The sequence below is a fragment of the Brassica oleracea genome, chromosome C5 (assembly GCF_000695525.1).
Source record: "Brassica oleracea var. oleracea cultivar TO1000 chromosome C5, BOL, whole genome shotgun sequence".
NCBI lineage: Eukaryota > Viridiplantae > Streptophyta > Magnoliopsida > Brassicales > Brassicaceae > Brassica > Brassica oleracea.
Window position 1 is genome coordinate 723,843 of NC_027752.1, and position 22,150 is coordinate 745,992.

At 36.5% G+C, this 22,150-nt stretch overlaps 9 protein-coding genes across 10 annotated transcripts; 5 read left to right on the forward strand and 4 right to left on the reverse strand.

The window, feature by feature from the left end:
* The first annotated feature begins 194 nt into the window (after positions 1-194).
* Positions 195-2,425, forward strand: LOC106292486 (probable pectinesterase/pectinesterase inhibitor 7). Its single transcript, XM_013728084.1, has 2 exons — positions 195-1,318; positions 1,608-2,425. Exons 1-2 carry the CDS (start codon positions 289-291, stop codon positions 2,300-2,302), a joined length of 1,725 nt encoding a protein of 574 aa, XP_013583538.1. The 5' UTR covers positions 195-288; the 3' UTR covers positions 2,303-2,425.
* Positions 2,426-2,497: 72 nt separating this feature from the next.
* On the forward strand, positions 2,498-3,117 carry LOC106294015. The gene has a single exon (XM_013729632.1). The coding sequence runs from the start codon at positions 2,524-2,526 to the stop codon at positions 2,971-2,973; it is 450 nt and encodes a 149-aa protein (XP_013585086.1). The 5' UTR covers positions 2,498-2,523; the 3' UTR covers positions 2,974-3,117.
* A 607-nt stretch (positions 3,118-3,724) lies between these two features.
* LOC106292950 lies at positions 3,725-4,537 on the forward strand. Its single transcript, XM_013728620.1, has one exon. The coding sequence runs from the start codon at positions 3,810-3,812 to the stop codon at positions 4,314-4,316; it is 507 nt and encodes a 168-aa protein (XP_013584074.1). The 5' UTR covers positions 3,725-3,809; the 3' UTR covers positions 4,317-4,537.
* Positions 4,538-6,969: 2,432 nt separating this feature from the next.
* On the reverse strand, positions 6,970-7,646 carry LOC106292974 (late embryogenesis abundant protein Lea5). Its single transcript, XM_013728649.1, has 2 exons — positions 7,458-7,646; positions 6,970-7,374 (listed from the first exon to the last, which is right to left on the reverse strand). The coding sequence occupies exons 1-2, from the start codon at positions 7,529-7,531 to the stop codon at positions 7,152-7,154; spliced, it is 297 nt and encodes a 98-aa protein (XP_013584103.1). The 5' UTR covers positions 7,532-7,646; the 3' UTR covers positions 6,970-7,151.
* Positions 7,647-8,563: 917 nt separating this feature from the next.
* On the reverse strand, positions 8,564-9,303 carry LOC106293451 (60S ribosomal protein L22-2-like). The gene is made up of 2 exons (XM_013729128.1): positions 9,010-9,303; positions 8,564-8,833 (listed from the first exon to the last, which is right to left on the reverse strand). The coding sequence occupies exons 1-2, from the start codon at positions 9,237-9,239 to the stop codon at positions 8,686-8,688; spliced, it is 378 nt and encodes a 125-aa protein (XP_013584582.1). The 5' UTR covers positions 9,240-9,303; the 3' UTR covers positions 8,564-8,685.
* A 1,538-nt stretch (positions 9,304-10,841) lies between these two features.
* On the forward strand, positions 10,842-13,643 carry LOC106343895 (beta-glucosidase 11). Of its 2 annotated transcripts, none has more exons than XM_013783247.1 (12): positions 10,842-11,079; positions 11,215-11,278; positions 11,371-11,426; positions 11,521-11,596; positions 11,697-11,768; positions 11,844-11,931; positions 12,013-12,268; positions 12,337-12,452; positions 12,599-12,819; positions 12,895-12,923; positions 13,003-13,181; positions 13,257-13,643. In XM_013783247.1, the coding sequence occupies exons 1-12, from the start codon at positions 10,933-10,935 to the stop codon at positions 13,468-13,470; spliced, it is 1,518 nt and encodes a 505-aa protein (XP_013638701.1). In that variant the 5' UTR covers positions 10,842-10,932; the 3' UTR covers positions 13,471-13,643. The 2 variants fall into 2 exon arrangements, with proteins under 2 accessions (XP_013638701.1, XP_013638702.1); XM_013783248.1 differs by having other exon boundaries at positions 10,856-11,079; positions 13,260-13,643.
* A 2,197-nt stretch (positions 13,644-15,840) lies between these two features.
* On the forward strand, positions 15,841-17,942 carry LOC106343665 (E3 ubiquitin-protein ligase BAH1-like). The gene is made up of 6 exons (XM_013782938.1): positions 15,841-16,251; positions 16,325-16,575; positions 16,655-16,927; positions 17,200-17,337; positions 17,406-17,464; positions 17,532-17,942. Exons 1-6 carry the CDS (start codon positions 16,077-16,079, stop codon positions 17,635-17,637), a joined length of 1,002 nt encoding a protein of 333 aa, XP_013638392.1. The 5' UTR covers positions 15,841-16,076; the 3' UTR covers positions 17,638-17,942.
* LOC106343666 lies at positions 17,814-18,874 on the reverse strand. The gene is made up of 3 exons (XM_013782939.1): positions 18,489-18,874; positions 18,108-18,229; positions 17,814-18,023 (listed from the first exon to the last, which is right to left on the reverse strand). Exons 1-3 carry the CDS (start codon positions 18,832-18,834, stop codon positions 17,907-17,909), a joined length of 585 nt encoding a protein of 194 aa, XP_013638393.1. The 5' UTR covers positions 18,835-18,874; the 3' UTR covers positions 17,814-17,906.
* A 448-nt stretch (positions 18,875-19,322) lies between these two features.
* LOC106292529 (uncharacterized protein Os08g0359500-like) lies at positions 19,323-20,930 on the reverse strand. Its single transcript, XM_013728134.1, has 6 exons — positions 20,794-20,930; positions 20,493-20,679; positions 20,244-20,400; positions 20,085-20,140; positions 19,814-19,991; positions 19,323-19,679 (listed from the first exon to the last, which is right to left on the reverse strand). The coding sequence occupies exons 1-6, from the start codon at positions 20,796-20,798 to the stop codon at positions 19,579-19,581; spliced, it is 684 nt and encodes a 227-aa protein (XP_013583588.1). The 5' UTR covers positions 20,799-20,930; the 3' UTR covers positions 19,323-19,578.
* Between the last annotated feature and the right edge of the window lie 1,220 nt (positions 20,931-22,150).

Sequence of the window (22,150 nt, forward strand, 5' to 3'; positions counted from 1 at the left end):
AGCTGACAAGAGTATCCGTTGATTATTATATAATCCTGAAACAACCTACGCGTTTTCAAGACTCCCAAACGAGTTGACTTAAACAAATCTAGTTCAGTATTATACTATACATATACATTGGATATGCCATTAGATTGATATGAAAGCAAGAACAATAAACTTTATGGTAGTATATAAAAAAATGGACCCACCTCATCCCCGTTCATCATCAATCAACACATACTATATAAACCACTAAACCTAAACTTTTTATTCACATAAAAATAAAACTAAAAAGTCCCAGTAACGATGGAATCTCCCTTGCTCTTTCTAATAACACTATTATGCTTTCTTCAGTCACTCCTTGTTGCTTCACACAACCTATCAAAGTCTTCAACCATCTGCAAAACGACGCCGGATCCAAAATACTGCAAAACAGTTTTCCCACACAGCCAAGGCAACGTTCAGCAATACGGCCGTTTCTCAATCCGCAAATCGCTATCTCAATCGCGAAAGTTCATCCGCACGGTCGATAAATATCTAAAACGCAACGCTCATGCATCTCCACCCGCCGTTACTAGAGCTCTCCAAGACTGCCGTTTCCTAGCCGGTCTAACCATGGATTATCTCTTAACGTCGTTTGAAACCGTTAACGAAACGTCAACCTTCAAAACGTTATCATTTCCAAAGGCCGACGATGTCCAAACGCTTCTCTCCGCGGCGTTAACTAACGAGCAGACGTGTCTCGAGGGACTTACCACCGCCGCTTCGTCCTCAGCCACGTGGACAGTGCGAAACGGCGTCGCTTTGCCTCTCGTCAATGACACGAAGCTCTTCAGCGTCTCGCTCGCTCTCTTCACCAAAGGATGGGTCCCAAAAAAGAAGAAACGGGCCGGGGTTCCTTGGGCCCACCCGAGATCCGGAACATCCATTCACACCAAACCGTTCCGTCTGTTCCGAAACGGAGCTCTGCCGTTAAAAATGACAGAACGAACCAAAGCCGTTTACGAATCTCTCAGCAGGAGAAAACTCGCCGACGGTGCCGGTGACGGAGACGACAGAAGCATGGTTTTGATAAGCGACATCGTCACCGTGATGCAAGACGGAACCGGGAACTTCACCAATATCACGGCGGCCGTCGCGGCTGCTCCGAATAACACCGACGGGAGCGGCGGGTTCTTCTTGATTTACGTGACGGCGGGGATATACGAAGAATACGTTTCGATCGCAAAGAACAAAAGGTACGTGATGATGATCGGCGACGGGATAAACCAGACGGTGGTCACGGGGAATAGAAGCGTCGTCGACGGTTGGACAACTTTTAACTCCGCCACCTTTGGTACGTCAGACATCACATGTTATGTGTAATAATGTCTCGAGATCTTAAAGTAATTTTCCCATAATATTTAATGCATCGAGTACGTCAATAGCTCCCCTTTAATTATTGCATTTTCAACTATAGGTCAAAAAAGATAAATTGAAAGTGGTGAATAGGAGACAAGATACATTAATATCACTGAATGTGTACTAACAACCATTTCATTTTGTTTCTTTATTTATCTAGTGGCGAGATGCATACTGTAATATTTTTGGATCGATTGATAATAATCTTTTGCACGTGAATTCAGCTGTGACAGCACCGAACTTCGTTGCGGTGAACATAACTTTCCAGAACACAGCCGGACCAGAGAAGCACCAGGCGGTTGCGTTACGGAGCGGTGCAGATTTCTCAATCTTCTATAGCTGTAGTTTCGAGGCCTATCAAGATACGCTCTACACGCATTCTCTAAGACAGTTTTATAGAGAATGCGATGTCTACGGAACGGTAGATTTTATATTTGGAAACGCGGCTGTTGTGTTTCAGAATTGCAATCTATATCCGAGAAAACCGATGCCCAACCAGTTCAACGCAATCACCGCACAAGGCAGGTCTGATCCGAACCAGAACACGGGTACGTCGATCCAAAACTGTACTATTAAACCAGCGGATGATCTTGCTTTTAGTAACTATACGGTCGAGACGTATTTGGGTCGACCGTGGAAGAATTATTCACGGACTGTTATCATGGAATCGTACATTGATGGTTTTGTCGAACCGGTTGGGTGGAGAGAATGGAACGGCGATTTCGCATTGAGTACGTTATACTACGCTGAGTATAACAATACCGGACCTGGTTCAAACACTACAAACCGAGTTACATGGCCCGGTTATCACGTGATTAATTCTACTGATGCTGATAATTTCACTATCACTGGTTTATTTCTCGAAGATGATTGGATTTGGAAGACCGGAGTGCCTTACACCAGCGGTTTGATTTCATAATATACATTTTTGTTACTTGCTCTTAGTTATTTCTTTTTCAATTAATTAATTTGACGAAAGAACCTGTATTCTTTGTGTTGGAACTGTAACAAACCGCAAACCTAGCTCAACGCCAAAGAAATGTAGGGCCTTATAATCTAAGTTTGATATTATATATAAGGATTCCTATATATAAACACAGAGAGACATCCCAAAACGAGACACGACGTTAATTAGAAACAATGTCCATACTCGTTCTGTCACTCTTCCTTTTTGCCACTTCTTTGTACATTTCAGGCACAAACCTAACAGCTTACGATGTTGTCCAAAAATACAAGTTACCACGAGGAATATTACCAGAAGGTGTCATCGACTACGACCTAAACCCCAAAACTGGCTTTTTCAAAGTCTATTTAAACAACACGTGTCGGTTTCCCATCGAGGTATACAAGGTCAAGTACCAGCCTATCGTCTCGGGCTTCATAAAAAACGGACGGGTCAGTAGGCTGAAGGGCGTAAGCGTCAAAGTGCTTTACTTCTGGCTGAGCATCGGGGAGGTGACTAGTGACGGCCAAGAACTCGAACTCTCAGTTGGTGCTGCTTCGGAAGAATTCTCGGCGCATCAATTCGCGAGGAGTCCACAGTGTGGTTGTGGGTTTTATTGTCGCGAGCTCACATTATCCTCTTCATGAAGCTCATCAACCTCCAAGTTGTCATGAATAAAATAAATAAATAATCACTTTACCTATTAGCTTAATAAATTGTAGTATTCATATATATATTAGACTAGACTAGACTAGAATTTGAGTGGTTTGTGATGCTATGGATTGGTGACTGAATAAATTGTAGTATTAATACCCTATGACCCTATCTGTTTAAAAATGATGCAAGTTTTAAAATTCTCATATATACATATTAATGAAATATATTAAATTCTAGCTACAAATGTATAATTTGTGATTATTTATTTTCTACAATTTTAAGTCAATAAAAATTTAATAATTATAATCAATCTGAAGATTTATAATTATTTATTATTCATAAAAATGCATTAAAAATACAAAATATGTATTTTTTTTAAAACATGTATTTTAGCCTAAGAGAGTATTTAAATAACATATACTACCATTTGATATAAATTATTACTATATGATAGAAAATTCTCAGTTATGTTTTGATTAAAACATGATTTTTTTTCGTTTTTAATACAGTATGTTTTTAATTTTATGACAGCATGTTAATCACCTCGGTAAGAAAATTTTTTTTGTAACACAATCACTTCGGTAATAATTATCCTAACCAACCAAAAGGACAACTCATGTTCTCTCCGATGACACGTGTTCAGTTGTTTGGTAATGACGGCGTCGTTTACTGGTCTATTAGATATTTTCACATGGGCCAGCTCTTAAACTCTGTCATGTCTCTCACTTCAACACCTCTATTTTTCTTCCTTCCCGACGGAAAACGATAATCCAAACGGGATAAGTATTGTTTGCTCAGATTCTCAGAGATTCAGATTGAAAGACCCATGACTCTGTTCCCGATCTTAACCGCCTCGTTTCTCTTCCTCTTCTGCGCTCCGTTCACCACCGCAGCTCCAGACGGCGATTTGCCGACGGCGTACACCCTCCTCCAAAGCTACAACTTCCCCGTCGGGATTCTCCCCAAAGGAGTCTTGTCGTACGATCTGGACGAATCCACGGGGAAGTTCCACGCGTATTTCGACAAGTCGTGTAGCTTCGCACTCCAAGGCTCTTACCAGTTGGATTACAAATCGACCATCTCCGGCGTCATATCGGAGAACAAGATCACGAAGCTCACCGGCGTGAAGGTGAAAGTTCTCTTCTTTTGGCTCAACATCGTGGAGGTTATCAGGGACGGAGACGAGCTCGAGTTCTCCGTCGGGATCACGTCGGCGAACTTCGCGATCGAGGAGTTTTACGAGTCGCCGCAGTGCGGGTGCGGGTTCGATTGCGACGGGTTGAAGTCGAAAACGGATAACTTGGGAAGAGACCATTTTGTCTCTTCGGTCTGAAGGTTGCTTCTGCTTCATTTGTAATTTACGCAAATGATGGGACTTTCTTACAAAACCTGAACTCTTTGGAGGCTTTGGTTCTTGCTCCGATCATTGGACAAGTTCTTTGTTTCAACAATTGGTTTATTGTTCATCTCTTCTTAGGATCGTTCTATCAATCAACGTATGTATTGTACTTACAATCAATAAAAGTACATTGATGAATGGTTTTGAGTGTTGCATCTATTAGAGGATAACTATCGGTTGTATATTATGTGTATTCATATCAACAGTACAAGTACGTGAGAGATTTTAGGGATCATCCCTTATCTAAATAGAATATACGAGGAATAATATCTAGGCTATACAACTGATGGTTATCCTCTAATAGCATCTAAGAATTTGGATCCTTAATTTGCTTTTTTTTTTTTTTGTGATTTATTTTATGAGCTTCTCTAGTGTACATGGTTAGGATGGATTGCAAGTATAGACCTTTGGTACGCTAGACTTCAGGTAAGTGAAACAACAATTTGATAGAGTTTCTCTGGTTAAAGATGAATCAAATAGATTTATTTTTTCAGAGATCAGTGGGTTCTTGACCTTTGTTGGTTTGTGAGTCAGATTCATGAGCTCTTGCTAAATGAGTAATGGTTCAAGATTCTTATTTTTTTGAATTGAAAGTTCAAGATTCTTAACCACTGACATGATCGCATATTCTTCATCAAAGACTCTGATATGGATTATATTTCCTCCTTCGAAGGTACCAGGAATCTGGAAATAGTAATTTGAAGATGTAGCTGAGATATACTCTCAGTTTCGTAAGTTGGTTCTTTGCCTACATATTAAAAAATTATTTTTTTAAACAAAAAATCATTAAAATATAATTAAAACTAATTTATTTAATTATAAACAAAAATAATAAAAACACATCTAGCTACACAGTTTTTTGATAAAGTTTAAGTTACCTAGATATGTGAAAACATTAACAATCACCTAGAACATCGTCTATATTGAAACAGATGGAGTAATATTTTATGTAATTTTAATGGTGGCATGATATCAAGAAGATAAATTCTGATTCATTGAATATATATAGTAGAACCTCTATAAATTAATAATGTTGGGACTTTGAAATTTTATTAATTTGTAGAGATATTAATTTACAAAAGTTTCATTATTTAGATTTCTTATTTTAAGATATATTTATTCTAAGATAAGAAAAATATTTGATTTTAGTGTATAGAAATTAATTGTTATTTTTTTAAAAAAATTTGATATTTATATTAATTTTTTATATTATTTGGTGTATATAATATATATTGGATGGAACTTAAATGTGGTTTTTAGATATAATATTACTAAATCTCATCAAAAATATATTAAGTTTCAAAAAATATAAAGATAATTCTATTGTGAATATAAAACAAACAATATAATAATCGGTTTTTACTTATATAAAATATGTATACATATAAATTATCAATTTATAATTTTAATGGGACCATATGTTTACATAAAATTTTTAAAAAACTTATTATCTTAATATTTTATCGATTTGTGTCAAATTTTGAACCGGTTCAAATTAGGACCGGAAAAATTTATTAATTTATAGAGATTATTAATTTACCGAGTATTAATTTATAGAGATTCTACTGCGCATATAGAGATTCTACTGCGCATATGTAAGGATATTATATTGAGCTGATCTCAGTTGAACTCGGGTCTTTATTCAGGTTGAAAACCGGTTTGTCATTTTTTCCAGACCATGTTCCTCCATGTAGTATCGATGATTCTTCCGACTTTTGCAGTTGTCATACATTTATATTTCTAGTATTGTTAAAAAATAAATCTGGATTGTGATGGAAAAACAACCTGATATATTTTTTTTTTCAAATTAGCCTAAAGAAACGCCACTTGGTTGGGATTGCGAGGTTACAAACTCTCCTTACGTCGTTTTTTCCCCGCAATTTGGCCTTTGGGATTTAGTTTGAGCCATTACCTCTCAACCATAAACACGCAAGTTATGTGGTCTTTTTCATACTCGAAAGTAATTATACGAGGCTCACGGTAGAGCTTTCTCGTCTTCTTATTTTTCTTTTGCATTAAGTTCACTTATTCCTTGATCACCATTTCTCCTACTGCAACATGACATGCCAGGTGGTTGAATCCTCTTATCACATTGATTCGTTAATGTTAAAAATATCTAAAATATGACATTTCATGGATATTATTCCATTTGGTTTTAATAACAAGAAGATGGACCTGCCTGATACGGAGAGAATAACCAGAATCTTTGTTTGTTGCAACAAAGAAAACACAGAATATTTTTGTGAGTAGTTAAATCTTGGGCTTCAAGAAATCGTGCTAGCCAGATTATTAGGATCTTACGAAAAATAGGCTAACCACATATATTTTTCATCATCATCTATAAGCACTATGACCATTTTTAGTTGTTAACTAAATAGTTAGGTGTCGAGCATTAGTAAAAACGATCTAGTCACGTTTGCGATTCTCCAATTTTCGCTTTACCAACCACATGATTATAGAGAGTTGTTTAAATCCGTTTTCTGCTATTCATTTTCAATACAAAATAATGTCATTCAATGTGGTTTTCCGACAAGTCAGTTTCTACTTCTGTTAGTGAACTTCATGTAACGTTTTTAGCATAGTAAAAAAACTTGATAGATTGAACGCTTTTATAACTTTATTAGGATGGATCAAAACGATCACTACAAAACTCGCAACAGAATAAGATGGGGGTTCACCGCAAAGGATCATGACCCGTTTTCTCAATATGGGATTAAACAACATTAACATAATTATCTTAGAAGCGTTTTGTTTTTTCTCGGAAATTAATTATTGCTTGTTGTTCAAGAGAACAGCTCGTAGCTCCGCCGGGTCAATCTCTTGAGAAACGGTAGCGGGTCTGTAGTAACCGGTTTTAGGGTCCGGGATCCACGGCGCCTTCTCGCTAGACTCTTCCCCAACGTTCTTCTTCATCGCCGACGCAGAAGCGGTTGTTCCACCGCTCGGAACGCTCCCATGCAACGCCGTGTCGGCTGCGACGGCGAACCCTCGTCTGAAACGTATCCAATAAACGTCACCATTTAGTCTCAGCGACGAAAAAAGAGCTATACATACGATTTTGCAAAGACTGTTTACCTGAAGATGGCGTTGGAGAACTCTCCGGCCACGATGACGGAGAGGGTCTTAGCTGTAGAGAGAGAGCGAGCCATTGTGAGGTGAGAAACTTGATCTTTAGCAGAAGAAACTTGATCACCTCTTTCTCTTCTCTCTCTCTTTGCTTGAGTGGGATGAGGAGAAAGGAAGAGGGGGGAGGAGGGTTTATATAGAGGAAAGGAGAGACGATGGCTGCGTCAATCTAGGCTTCTCACCCTTTTGTTATTTTCTGTTTCTTTTTAATATACAGTAACCAAGGTTTTAGGGTTTTAAATTGTAATTATCCAATTAGTTAATAATAATTTGTAACTTGTAAGCTAACTATTAATTTGTTTTTAAACGGTTCTGCTATGTCTGGTTAAAAAAACGGCTTTTTGTTATAATATGCCAAAACTAAAATCTCAAAAGTTAATATTGAAAAGTAAAAAACACATATATCGGTGGGGGGTTATTGGTCGATGTATTTTTTTTTGGATAGTGTATTATTTTAAAATTCGTATTGAAGTAATGTATTATTGGTTTTATGATTTATAAACACTAATTTAAATTAAGTATTATTTAATCATACATATTTTTTTAAAAATAAATTTGATTTTATAGGAGATTTGAATGGATTTATTTCTTAAAAAATATAAAGATTCAAATCCGAATAAAAACTTTCAGATTTGTAAATACTAATTAAAAATGTTATGTTACATTTAAAAATCTGTATATTTTAATTAGATTTGTAAATACTAGAAAGATCTGTAAATGCTAGATAAATAACTAAATCAATCAAAATACATAAACTAATACTATATTTTATTAAAAAATGATAAATAAATTTTTACTATATTTTAATAAAAAATGATATATAAATTTTTATTTTGTGCACTTCAGCAAAAGGATATATCGTCAATGTATTTTTGTTAAGATAACTATTTATTTATATATCAGGATTTTTTTTTTTTTTTTAATTTTTTTATATCAGGATATTCGATTCCTAAATTGAGACGTCAAATCAAAATTTTCGTCGGACCAACCAGGGAAAAAAAATATCAGGCTCCAATCGAGTGGTTATCAAATGTTATCGAATGAGAGGTGTAAAATGAAACTTAGTCAAACATCATTCTTTCATTAAACTCAATGATCGAACAATCCAAATAACACCAATGCCAACAATAATCTCTGACAAATGTATAAAAAAAAAGAAATGAAGTTCTACAGTGCCTTAATCTTCTTCCTCACCAGCTGCATCGTCTTCGATGTTGAAGTACCTTAGCTCATAGAGGTTCCTGTCTTTGTTCGACGCAATCACGCGGAGCCAATCACGGATGTTGTACTTCTTCAAATACTTCTTCGTCAGATACTTCAAGTACCTGATTTTAAAAAACGAAAACAAATTTGGCAAGGAGCTTCAATATTTAAGTAGAGAGACGAATGCTTGGAGTGCAAGTTAGGGTTTATGGTAGTTATAAAACTAACAGTCTTTTGATACATTTCAACTAAAGAATCAATAATTAATAACTCAGCAAGTTTATAACTCGTGATGTACCGTTTGGAGAAGGTGGAATCGGCGGTGACGGTGATCTTTCCCTTGGCGATTGTGATGGTAACGGCGTCACCGAGAGCTCCGGGTTTGCCTCCGACCTTGATTCGTTCCTGGAGAAACTTCTCGAACGTTGGGATCTCCATGATCTTGTCATCGACTGGTTTAGAGCAGTCGATGACGAACGACACTCCTTTCTTCTTCGCACTCGACTTCACCGCCGCTCCTCGAGCCATCTCTCCCTCTCTACGCAAATTCTAAAACTCTAGCTTAACCGCTGAAACAGTTTTGGGTGAAAAAGGTTAAGAGAGAGAGAGAATATAAACGGCGTCCCTAGGGTTTTCAATTTAGTGGAGAGATTTTAAACAGTTAAGACCCAATGGGCTTTAGGCCCGCTTATTCCATTAATATCTTGGGTTCATAATTCTTTTGGTTTACTACATAACTTTTGTACTCTTGTCAACTTGACGTCTCTGCTTCCGACGCTGTAGAGTATAGATCTTCACACTCTATTAAGTAGTCTCACTGTTTACGTCTACGGTAACTATTCCTCTTAGGGCTGGGACTTCGCCTATTCGGATCGGTTTCGGATAGGATCCGTTCGGGTTCTGGGTATTTCGATTATAAGAAAATTATACCCCTCCCTCGTGTTTCAAGATTCTTTAGTATTTTTTGGGATGTTTTGTGGCTGATATATCGTTGACATTGATTGGCTTTCAAGACGTGGTTGTTTTTACACTTTATCATTTTCCAATCCACTCTCATCTGACTAGTGCCTCTGTTTTAAGCCTAAGCATTTTATCCGGACCCGAAGACCCGATCCAAAACCGACCCAAAAAATCCCGATTCGATCCGAAACCGACCCGATCCTTTTACCCTATTGGGTCTTGTTGTGAAGAACCCGCGGGTCTTGGACCCGACCCGATCCGAACCCGAGACCCGAGTGGGATACCCGAAAATCTGAAATTTCTAGTATATATTAGGTATATATGGATGTTTCAGTTTATTTTTGGTATTATGGATAATTTTTAAGTTTTAAATTTTAGGTTTTGGGTATGATTTTGGGTTTCAGATAAAAATTTAGATTTTCAAAAATATAATTGGGATAATCAGATAAAATTTCGGATATTTTTCATGTCCTTGGATCAAATTTTAAATAAAATTCTCATATTTTTTGAGTATTTAAATATTTTCAGATATTTTCTGTGTGTTTTAGGTATTTTTTGGGTTGGACCCGACATGACCCGAACCGAACCCGATCCGTAACCGAACCGAATCCAAATCGTCAAACTCTAATTACCCTATTGGGTCTAACTATCTAAGACCCGATCCGATCCGGACCCAAGAAGACCCAAACCGACCCCGAACCGAGAATTTCAAATTATCCTATCGGATCCTAAACTCTTAGACCCGAATCCGACCCAACCCGAATCCGACCCGAAGACCCGAATGTCCAGCCGGCTCTGTTTTATTTAATGTTTCATGAAATCTGCTAGGCGGCTGACTCATATTGATTTGTTGTGTCTGAATTGATATTTGAAAAAATCGGTCTAGAAAAATTGTTTGGTTTAGATCCAATTGGTTGACTAGTCCGGAAGTGTAGACCGATTTTTAAAACACTGGTTTTACTAACTGGGGATAGGATACAACTTTGAGTGTGATGTTTCTTCAGAACAAGTCACATAAGAAAGTAAAGAAACTATTAGGACTTTTTGAAAGCCACACCTTGTTGGCTCTTATTCATTAAACTTATCAATCGAAACGGACCGACTGTAGAAGAAACAAACAATGAAATGTCGTGTTGCTACCAGACTCTTCCACTTGACCCAAAATAAAAAGAAAATCGCATGTGTATCTGTCCTTTCCTTACCAAAGTTTCTACTAGGTTTTAATTTTCTTCGTCTGTACAGCAGCAACGAGACCACAGAGATGAAGCTATTGAACAATAATAGTCTCATCATTCTCCTTCTTTTGCTGATTTTGGCATTTACCGAAGTCTCATCCCTTGAAGAAGGGTACAGCAGAGATGATTTCCCTCCAGGATTTGTCTTTGGTTCTGGCACATCAGCCTATCAGGTTCTCCTTCTTCAACTTCCTATTTTTTTCCTGAATTTTGCAACCTTACATTTTCACCTTTCATGTTGCGATGAAAGATCACAAACTATCAGATAAAACAGTATTTTTATTATTGTCTCCATGATGAACAAACAGGTAGAAGGAGCTGCTGAGGAAGACGGGAGAACTCGTAGCATTTGGGATGTTTTTGCTCATACAGGTTTTTATTATCTACTATTCCTTCTCTCGATCTCTCTCTCTATAGAGAATTTAACAAGAGATGTACACATAAGCTCGATGTTTCATTTGCAGGACACTCTGGAGGAGCAACAGGGGATGTTGCATGTGACCAATATCACAAATACAAGGTCCCCTTCTCGCATCTATTATAACATTTCTCTATATATTACGTGTGACAGGTTAATCTCATTAACCGCTGCACCAACCAAATTTGTCTTGCAGGAAGATGTGAAGCTCATGGTAGACATTGGATTGGATGCTTACAGATTTTCCATATCCTGGTCTAGGCTTTTACCAAGTAAAGTTGTTTGTCCTGAAACTCATTAAGAAACCAAATGTTACAAGCATTCGATTATATATATGAAAATTTTCTAATCCATTTTGGATTTTATTTTCAGGTGGAAGAGGACCAGTGAATCCCAAGGGGTTACAATATTACAACAATCTTATTGATGAATTGATCACTCATGGTTATTAACTTTTGTATACCAAGCTTCCTTTATTGAGTATGTTTATAATGGGGTTTCCTACTTTAACTGAAGCAGGAATCGAGCCACACGCTACGTTGCACCACTTTGATCTTCCACAAGTCTTAGAAGATGAGTATGGAGGTTGGCTCAGCCGAGAAAGCGTGTATGATTTTTTTTTTTTAAATTAATTCTCCTTTTTTCTGATTTTGATTCTATTAGATCATTCTTATTGTAATGAATGTAGGAGAGACTTCACAGCTTATGCAGATACTTGTTTCAAGGAGTTTGGAGATAGAGTGTTGCATTGGACTACATTGAACGAGGTCAACGTGTTTGCACTTGGTGGGTATGACCAGGGAGTAACACCTCCTGGTCGATGCTCTCTTCCATTTGGACTTAACTGTACCGAAGGAAACTCTTCCACTGAGCCTTACATTGCTGTACACAATATGTTGCTCGCACACGCTTCTGCCACAAACTTATACAAGAAACAGTACCAGGTTCTTCTTCTTTTTCTGTCTTCCATATGCACTACCGTCTTTAGCTAAGACTCCACTTCATTACACAGCATAAGCAGCACGGTTCGGTAGGCATTAGTATATACACATACGGTGCTGCCCCCTTAAGTAACTCTACAGAGGACAAGCAAGCAACAGCTAGATTAAATGACTTCTTTATTGGTTGGTAAGTCTAAAGAATCAAATGCCCGATGGGACGAAACTAATATTATATGTTGTGGTTTCGGGCATGGGAGATTACGAGATTTAAAAAAAAGAGAATCATCAAATGTTGAAGTTTGATCACTGATTTTCTTTTTTTGTTGTTGTAAGGGTCTTACATCCGCTGGTGTTTGGAGATTATCCTGAGACGATGAAGACCAATGTTGGGTCTAGATTACCTGCTTTTACAGAGGATGAGTCTGAACAAGTTAAGGGTGCAATCGATTTTGTAGGAGTGATAAACTACATGGCACTTTACGTCAAGGATAACTCTTCCTCTCTGAAACAAAGTCTCCATGATTTCAACATAGACATGGCTGTGGAACTGACCTGTAAGTTAGATGATACTGTGGGGAAGATTAAAGCTAATGATGTAGCTCACTGATTGCTCTTATTTTGCCTTTCAGTGGTTGGAAACACATCTTTCAATAATGAGGTTTGTTATATATTCCATTAAGTGATCACTTAAAGAGAGAGAGAGAGACTCATGTTTTTGGTGATTTTGCTTATTTCAGTATGCAAATACACCATGGAGTCTGCAACAAGTACTGCTGTATATCAAAGAAAACTATGGCAACCCTCCTATCTACATCGCAGAGAATGGTCAGATGACTCCTCAAAGCTCATCACTTGAGGACACGTCGAGAATACAGTATCTGAGCTCACACATTGAAGCAGTGCTACATTCACTCAGGTAAATTTTACTGTAGTAAGTTTACAAGTTCCATGAATTTGCCAAGACTCTTTAAGATTTCAATTATACCAAAAGCAGGAAAGGAGCGAACGTAAGAGGGTATTTTCAGTGGTCGTTGATGGATTTGTATGAGGTATTTGGAGGGTATAACATGAGTTATGGATTATATTACGTGGACTTCAAGGATCCATATCTAAATAGGTACCCTAAACTCTCTGCTCACTGGTACTCTTCCTTTCTGGGAGGAACGCTTCATCATCGGTCGCATGCTTTATCTTCAGCTATCTGATCATTTAATGTCTGAGACGATTTTATACTGTATGGTTTAAAATAATCCCTAGGCTTCAGTGGACGTGTGACTTGCGTATGAAGCAACGTTTATGTCTCATGATTAATTGAATACTTTTGCTGGGATATCAATCTCTTATAATCAACTTAATTACTATCGTGTAGTCATTGTTATTTCACTTGCCAGGACTAATGAATCTGCCGGACAAAATCTAGTTTTCCAATACAAAAAATTAGCTCATATATATATATATATATGCATGACAGTCTTATGGCTCGTGTAATACAGTTATACACTATATATAACCAAATTATATATATGATAACGTTCTTTCGGATTCAAATAAAAGCTGGATATTAGCTTGTTTGGCCTAGTTTTATGACATTGCGTATGAAGTAAGAAAATACACTTTCTTATAAGAGCCATACTAAAAACTATTGCTTTTGTGTGTCTTTTGCATTTCATTTACGCAAGAGACGATGCTTTCTCGTCAAGTTCAATTTTTACTGGATTGATTATATATTTGTTTATACACTTTGCTCCTTGTTGTATTTTATTTAGAAATTATAAAAAAAAAAGTTTATTATATAATACGAAAATCTTTTGACTAACTTTTATTTGGGTTTTTCTTTTGAAAACTTTAATCCCACTGTTTACTGGGCCTAAATGTTCACAACCAACAACCACTGGAATTGAATAAAAAAAATGACACTTGAGCTGTAAATCAATGGTGTTCCTCTTTCCTGTTAACTTTTGAAGATATTTTGGAACTTTTTAGCAATAGTTAATGATATGTTTATTTAAATTTTTCAACAAATATATAATTACACTTTCTACAATATATCCTCATTAAAATTTGGATACTTTCTTGAAATTCACCAAAATGAAATTGGCCAAATCATGACAATATGTCTTCAGACTCTTCACAGTACCTCAAAGGCTCAAACAGTAAAGCTAAGGATTTGATCCTTTAAAAATGCAAATGTACATATCCCTCCAATTTTTTTGCTTATAAGCTATAAGGAAATCACATTTTTTTGAGCAAAAGAAACTATAACCCTTTGGTGGCAAAATCGTAATGGAGTCATTAAGTTAAAAATAAACAAAATGGGCGGCTTGACAATGATAAAAGCAAAGATTTGGTGGCAATATGCAAATCAATCTAAACTTCGTTGAAATGGTATTAAAACCCTTTTTAGTTGCTAATTTGACCCCACTAAGAAGGCAATAAGAAAAAATTTTGTTTACTAATATTCGATAGAATTTACGCAAGAGGACATAAAAATAAGGACACCAATTCTTAAAACTGCAAAATATCTCCCACACATATTATTATTATTTGTAGATCAAAAACTTAAAATTATAGTTTCAATTATACTCCATGTTTTAGAATTTTCACACATTTTAATAAAACATATTAAAATTTAGAGAAAAATACAAAAATAGCACTAAATCAAGTTTTTGTTCACAGACTAGCACTCAAAGTCAAAAGTCACAAAAATAGCAATTAATATTTTATCAAAAGTCACAAACTTAGGGTTTAGAGTTAAAGGGTGGGGTTTAGGATTTAGAGTTTAGGGTTTAGGGTTTAGAGTTTAGGGTTTAAGGTTTAAAATTTAGGGTTTAGGGTTTAGGGTTTAGAATTTAGGATTTAGGGTTTAGAGTTTAGGGTTTAGAGTTGAGAAATGAGGTTTTGGGGATAAGATTTCAAATTTTGAAAAATAAAAAAATTAAAATTTTCAAAGGATAAACTTAAAAAGGTGCTATTTTGGTCATTTTAGTTTTGGAGTGCTATTTTTGTGATATAAACTTAGAAATGTGTTATTTTGGAGATTTGCCCTAAAATTTATCTATAAATGCATGGTTTTTCGTAATTTTATATTTTCTATATTTTTAAACCAATAAGATTTTAAGAAATCCAATTAATGTTTTTGATTTTCAAAATTTTTCATTATTAATTAACAAAAATTACATTCAAAATATAAAATATGTATTTTTTTATAACAATTTTTTTTCTAGTGGATCTTTTAGAAAGGGAGAGATTATATTCTTTCTAAATTTTTAGAAACAAAAATTCATGTAAATAACTTCAACCCCTTCAACCAATGGGGTAGAGAAACCAGACATTCACATCCACGCGGAATTTAGAAAGAGATCTAATGTGAGATGTGTATTAAATGTGGTCATTCCTCAAAACTAAAAACTTGTTTGAATATATCATAACGAGTCTGTCAATACATAGTTAATGTTAACAAAAATTAACCGAAATAGAAATCAACCAATAGTCAAATATTATCTCAATAACTCCTTCCAATAACACAAATATTAGTACCCTTTTAATAACTTTTGATATGTTCCCAAAAACAACAATTTGACTTTTGCTTTCTTTTTAGTTTTGTTTTCCGCCGACATCACCACTTTCTTTCTCCTTCTTCCTCTTCCTCTTCCTCTGTTTTTCTTCTATAAAGCCAACACGAGACGCAAGTGAGAGAGATAGAATAAGATAAAACTCGTTTTTCTTGATCAGATTTGTTGATGATCATCTAAAACTTATAACCTCTCTTTTTGTGTGTGTTTATTAATTTTATTTTTTACGTTTTGGAGAAATGAAGTTTTGTAAGAAGTATGAAGAGTACATGCAAGGACAAAAGGAGAAGAAGAATCTACCTGGCGTCGGATTCAAGAAGCTCAAGAAAATTCTCAAGAGATGCAGAAGAAGAGATCATCGGATTGCTTCAATCAATCACCAACATGGCAACAACTGTCCTCGTGAATGCACAGGTAACTAACTGTTCTTCCTCCCACCTGAAAAATCCCTTTCTTGTTTTTTTTTTTTTAATTTGTCTTTGTGAAGTTTGTGATGGAACCTTCTTCCCGGAGCTTCTCAAGGAGATGGAAGATGTTGTGGGATGGTTTAACGAGAATGCTAAGAAGCTTCTCGAGTTACATTTAGCTTCTCGTTTCAAAAAATGTCTTACTTGGCTCAAAGGCAACAACAATCGCAAAAGGAGCCATCTCGGTTTGATCCAAGAAGGCAAAGACTTGGTTAGCTACGCTCTCATCAACTCGGTCGCCATTAGAAAAATCCTCAAGAAATACGACAAGGTTTATTCATCTTATCAATACATTCTTTAATATTCAATTTATATTATAATACTTTGCATATTTTTTTTTGGTCATGCAGATTCATGAGTCTAGCCAAGGACAAGCGTTTAAGACACAGGTCCAGAAAATGCATATCGAAATCCTTCAATCACCGTGGCTATGCGAGCTCATGGCGTTTCACATCAACCTGAAAGAGACTCGGAAGGACTACTCTGGAGCTGTTTTGGCTTCTCCTCCTCCTGCACTGTTTGATGGTTGCTCTTTGGTGTTTGATGATGGAAAGCCTTTGCTTTCCTGCGAGCTCTCTGATTCTGTAAAAGTTGACATCGACTTGACTTGTTCAATATGCTTGGTAAGCAAAAAATTAAGATGACTTCATAGAATCTCAGTGTCAAATAAAAACTATTAGTTGACTTGGTAGTTAATCTTAAGCCTATTATGATAAAGTCTTCGCTCTGTTGTGTGTCAAAGTGCTATTCCACTCTTCTCTTGCAGATTCCAGACTAAGTCTTTTTAGTATCTTATTAAAAGAATCTTGCCAAAAATATGAATGTTTATATCTAAAATGTAAAAAGATTCTTCAACTTACGTGTTAAAAACTGATGGTACAAAAAAAAAAAACAGGACACGGTGTTTGATCCGATATCTTTAACCTGCGGTCACATATATTGCTACATGTGTGCTTGTTCTGCTGCATCAGTGAACGTAGTAGATGGCTTGAAAACTGCAGACCCGTCCGAAAAATGCCCGCTTTGCCGTGAGGTTAAGACTTATTCTTCACTGCTTTTATTGATCTAGTCTAATCCTGTAGTTCACCCATTCGATGACAGGTTTGTGTTTATAAAGGTGCTGTTCACTTGGACGAGCTCAGTATCTTGCTTAAGCGAAGGTAAGCTGACTTGTAAACTAGTCTTTGTACTAAACGACAAGATATTTAAACCCTGTGATACATGCAGCCGCCGAGAGTACTGGGAAGAGAGGCGTAAAACAGAGAGAGCAGAGAGGTTACAACAAGCCAAGGAGTATTGGGATTATCAATGCCGAAGCTTCACTGGAATATAGCAGCTTGATGATATGTTTTGATTGATTATAAGCTAATAAAAAGAAAACTTAAATTCATTGTGATTTGCTTTCCCCTGTGAGTGTGACAGAGTGATACCATTTGTTTGTGAAACTTTTGAAAACTCTTAAAACCGATTCTAAAAACTAAGATTTTTTTTTTTTCAATTTATAACAACTGGATAAGCATATTGTTATAACGTTGTTGTTGTAAGTTTAGACGGAAAAATGAGCGCAGAAGAGAGAAAGACGATGTAATACATTAATTTCCATCAGAATGGAACTAAAACAGGGTTCTTATCCTTGTACATGTGATATCTTGTGCACAGCTTCTGTAGTGTTGCAACCGAATGCTGCATCGAGTTTAGCTTCCTGTCCCGGTACATGGACTGTTCAAACAAGTAAGGAGTTAGAAAGACAAGTAGTTACATTTGGTAGTAGATTTATTAGAGAAGTAGCTATAACTAACTAACCTCAATGTCACCACCATGTTTCTCGACCAAGCGTCTAATATGAGTACGTTGCATAGTAGTAAGTGGCTGTAAAGGAGCACTCTTTCCATCTTTTCTTTGCTTACCCAGTGCTGTCTTAAGATCTACACATCTCAAATCAAAAGGTACAATTAGCTACTTCAAAAAACAAACTCTTTAAACTACTTTAAAGAGATTTAAAAGGTAATGAAGCAGATTCTTGTGTAGTTGCTAAAGTGATCATATAATACTCGATAGATAATAATCTAATAAGCAAAAGCGTGATACTTGCATTACAAGCTAAGATTTTTCAGTTTCCCCCAAAACTTCCACCCAAAACCCTAATTTCTAAATCAAACGTTAGAAAGAGAGAGGAAACGTTACCGTCTTCCTCGAGCTCGCTACCGGAATCGATGGGCTCGAACTCCTTGGCAACGGGATCATCGGTATGCGGCTCAGGAGGTGGGGGGACGTTGAGGGAGTCGTCCTGGATCATATGGTCGGTGCGAGATCGGATGCCGAGCAAGTTAGGGTTGGAGATGACGCCGAAGGATTTGTAGTTCTGGATGACGCTGGCTTGATCGTCCCACTCGGGGACGTCGTCGGCCATGAGAGCTCGGAGCTTGGGAGGGAAGTTGAAAGCTGGTTTGAAGATGTTTGGGTTCTTCTTGGGGAGAGCGACGCGTACTTTGGCCCTCGAGTTCTTGTACTTCCTCCTTGACCTCGCCATCTCTCTCTCTCTTTTTGTTCAGATGAAAGGGAGAATGAAAGTTCAAGCGGCGGAGAATGGGTTTAAGGGAACTACTAACCACAAGGGTTTTGTCAAGTCTCCCCTCGGGACGACGACGTTTTACTGACTTTAACCTTTCCTTGTCTGTTAGTTTAGTTCGCGGGAATGAGAATGTCTTATTACTAGGCCCATTATTATATCTATAGGCCCATTATTAAAATAAAAAAGCCTTCTTTGATAACTAAACCCACATGTAACTCTATATAAGCTTTAAATCTACATTCTACACCGATTTTGATGTCTTTCGTGTTCTTTAACAAACACTGATTGGGTCAGTGGATCTTCCTCGCTTTATTCATTTCTTCCATGGAAGATTAACGGATCCAGTCCACTAAGATGTGATTCCAAAGTAAAAAGAAAGCTTTGTATGTATAAAGTTTTTGTATTTAGCATTTTGGTTAGATTTTAGTACTTATGGAGATAGACAATATTATAAAGAGCTTCTTCTCGCAAACTCTTTTAAGTCACTCACTACAAGCAACAAAAATATTCCAAGTTCAACAACAACAATAACAATGATACTGCTATAAGAAGAGCAAACCATATAAGACCCGAATCGGGAATTCAACAATCCAACAAGTAAAAATAAGCAGAGGGAAAAGATTTAAAACAAACAAAAACCAACAAGCGGTTTTCATAAACGCATAAACAACTCTTGGTTAGCCAGGTTCCAGGATAGTGTCTTCATTTGTCACTCTTGACAGTTGTTTGCTCTTCGGTTTTTGCCTCCTCTGTTGCAGGGGCTTGAGCTTCCTCCTTTTTCTCTCCAGACTTGACTTCTTCTCCTGCACATACAATTTCATTCATTTGGTATAAATCAAGGATTACGCCAACATAAAACCCGGAGAACATATCATATCAACAAAAATGAGCTGACAGAACTTAATCAAGAAAAGAGGTTTTGAACAAAAGATCTCACCTTCATCATCACTATCTTCAAATTCTTCCATACCACCCATTCCACCAGGCCCTCCCATTCCACCAAGACCGCCCATCCCACCGAGCCCTTCAAGCCCGGCCATTCCACCCATACCACCAAGCCCCTCGAGACCTCCCATACCGCCCATTCCACCCATACCTCCCATTCCACCAAAGTTCTATAAGAAGCAAGAACCATGTAAGAGTCTTTCTCAAATCTTAACTAAACGAAACAAAAGATAGTCAACACTATAAGATAAAAAAAGCAATACCGAGAAATCCATCCCGCCCATTCCACCCATTCCGCCCATATCCATATCTCCAGGACCTATACAAAAAATAGAAATAAGACAACCAAAAATGAACAATGCCTCAAGTGCAGAGAGCTAATGTTGAATAGATATATATGGTGAAGAAGTGTGCTAACTAACCAGTGGCGGGATCTTCATCCTCATCAACCCACTTGTCCCAATCAACTTTAACATAGTGAGGAGGTTTCCCTCCACGCAACAGCTTACTCCACCATCTCGGCTCTGCTTTCTCCACGATGCAGAATATGCTCCTCAATCCAATGTTGATTTTGCTTTCCTGACATCCAAAGAAAACATCAAAAGATCATAACTCAATAAGCAAAACAGACGGAACCAAAAAAAAAACAAGGTCTTGTAAGTCTCTCTCACCTCTACATTGACCTTATCATTAAGCTCGAGCTTAAGCTCATAAACCTGGTTCTCCGGTCCAGCTTTGGCAGAGAACTCAAAAACACCCTCCGGATCAAGCTTAACATCCGCATCCTTAGCATCAGCCAATAGCACTGTCAAGTAAACCTTATCCTCTCTCTCTGCCCACTTCACTTCCGGATGGTGACTGTAACGACAATAAACCCCAAATCAGATTGCAAAAATTAGGGCCACATTCAATGCTAAAGAAACTACCATACAAGTTACTGGAACCTAGAAGAAATCGATTATCTAATTGTACCTCATGGTTACTGGGAGCAGGAAAGAGCTTTGAGTAAACCCTAGAAGGACGATGAAGATATTTTTATTTCGATCGAGAAGTTTTCCGACTACAGATAGACTATACGTTTATAGTCCCCCGAGTGATTATCGTGTGGGTGCTAGTGTACAGAGAGTTTAGGTTTAAGTGTTTAATCATATGCTAATCCACGGCTGAGAGGTTGATAAGTGCTATAGAGTTTAACGGTTCAGATTTAAGCGTTGTTTTGCGCAGGAAAGCGGAGCTCTTTTTACTTTTCTTCAACCACGGATAACTTACTTTTCTGGCCCATATTCAATTTATATACTTTACCCAAACTTATAGTTTTGGTATCAATCATAAATCGAATTGTCCTTGTAAAGCATGTAATTACAGTCAACAATTGAGTTTTTAATTAAAGAGCAAAATATTTTTGAACTTTATGCGCATGTAACAGTGTTTCTATAAGATATCTAATTTTAGTTAAAAATAAATAATTTGAGACGGTAAGCGATTAGAGCTAAGAGAATCTCCAACTCAACTTCAAATCCTCAAATTTTGAGGTTTTGTGTCATTCAAACCCAACTTCAAATCCTCAAAACTATCTTGTATTTTCTTTTTGGTCCTTATGGTTATTTTTTTTCATAAATACATATACTAAACTTAATTTAGAATAACTTACGTACACCAAAATAAAATAAAATAAGATAAATATTACATAACATTAAATTAAAGTTCACACAAAATAAAAATACATAAAATAAAGTTCACGCAAAATAAAAATACATTAAACAAGCTTAGCAAGATGCAAGATCAGCGCCTGAGGTAACAATTGAAATAGCAGTAAATGAACATACTCGATTTCAACAATTTCTAGCTCGCAATATACAAATTAAAAATAAGGAGATTTATCATTTTGGAATGCGTTGATTAAGCACATATGAGAGTTTTACGGGAACAGTGCGAGAATTTGGTATTTTATATGTATTTTCTAAAATTTGTGTGTATGTGTCTTGTTTTATTATATATGAAATTATATCATCTTTTGTTATATAATATTGTAATATTGTGTGTTGTATAATATATTAAATGTATGTTTTATATGTATTTGTGATGTTTTTATTGGTAACTTTTGTTAATGTCAAGGCCTATAATGCAAATAGATAAACTTTTAAGGATTTTTTTGAAGATTCGTGGTTGGAGTAACCACTCTTCAAATCCTCATTTTGAGGTTTTGCTCCTCTTAAAATTGAGGTTTTGGGTTGGAGATGCTCTAAGAAAATAGATAATCCATAGTAAAACCAAAGAGACTGATTCAGAGGAACAACTAAAAGCTTTATGGGAACAAATCATATTCAAG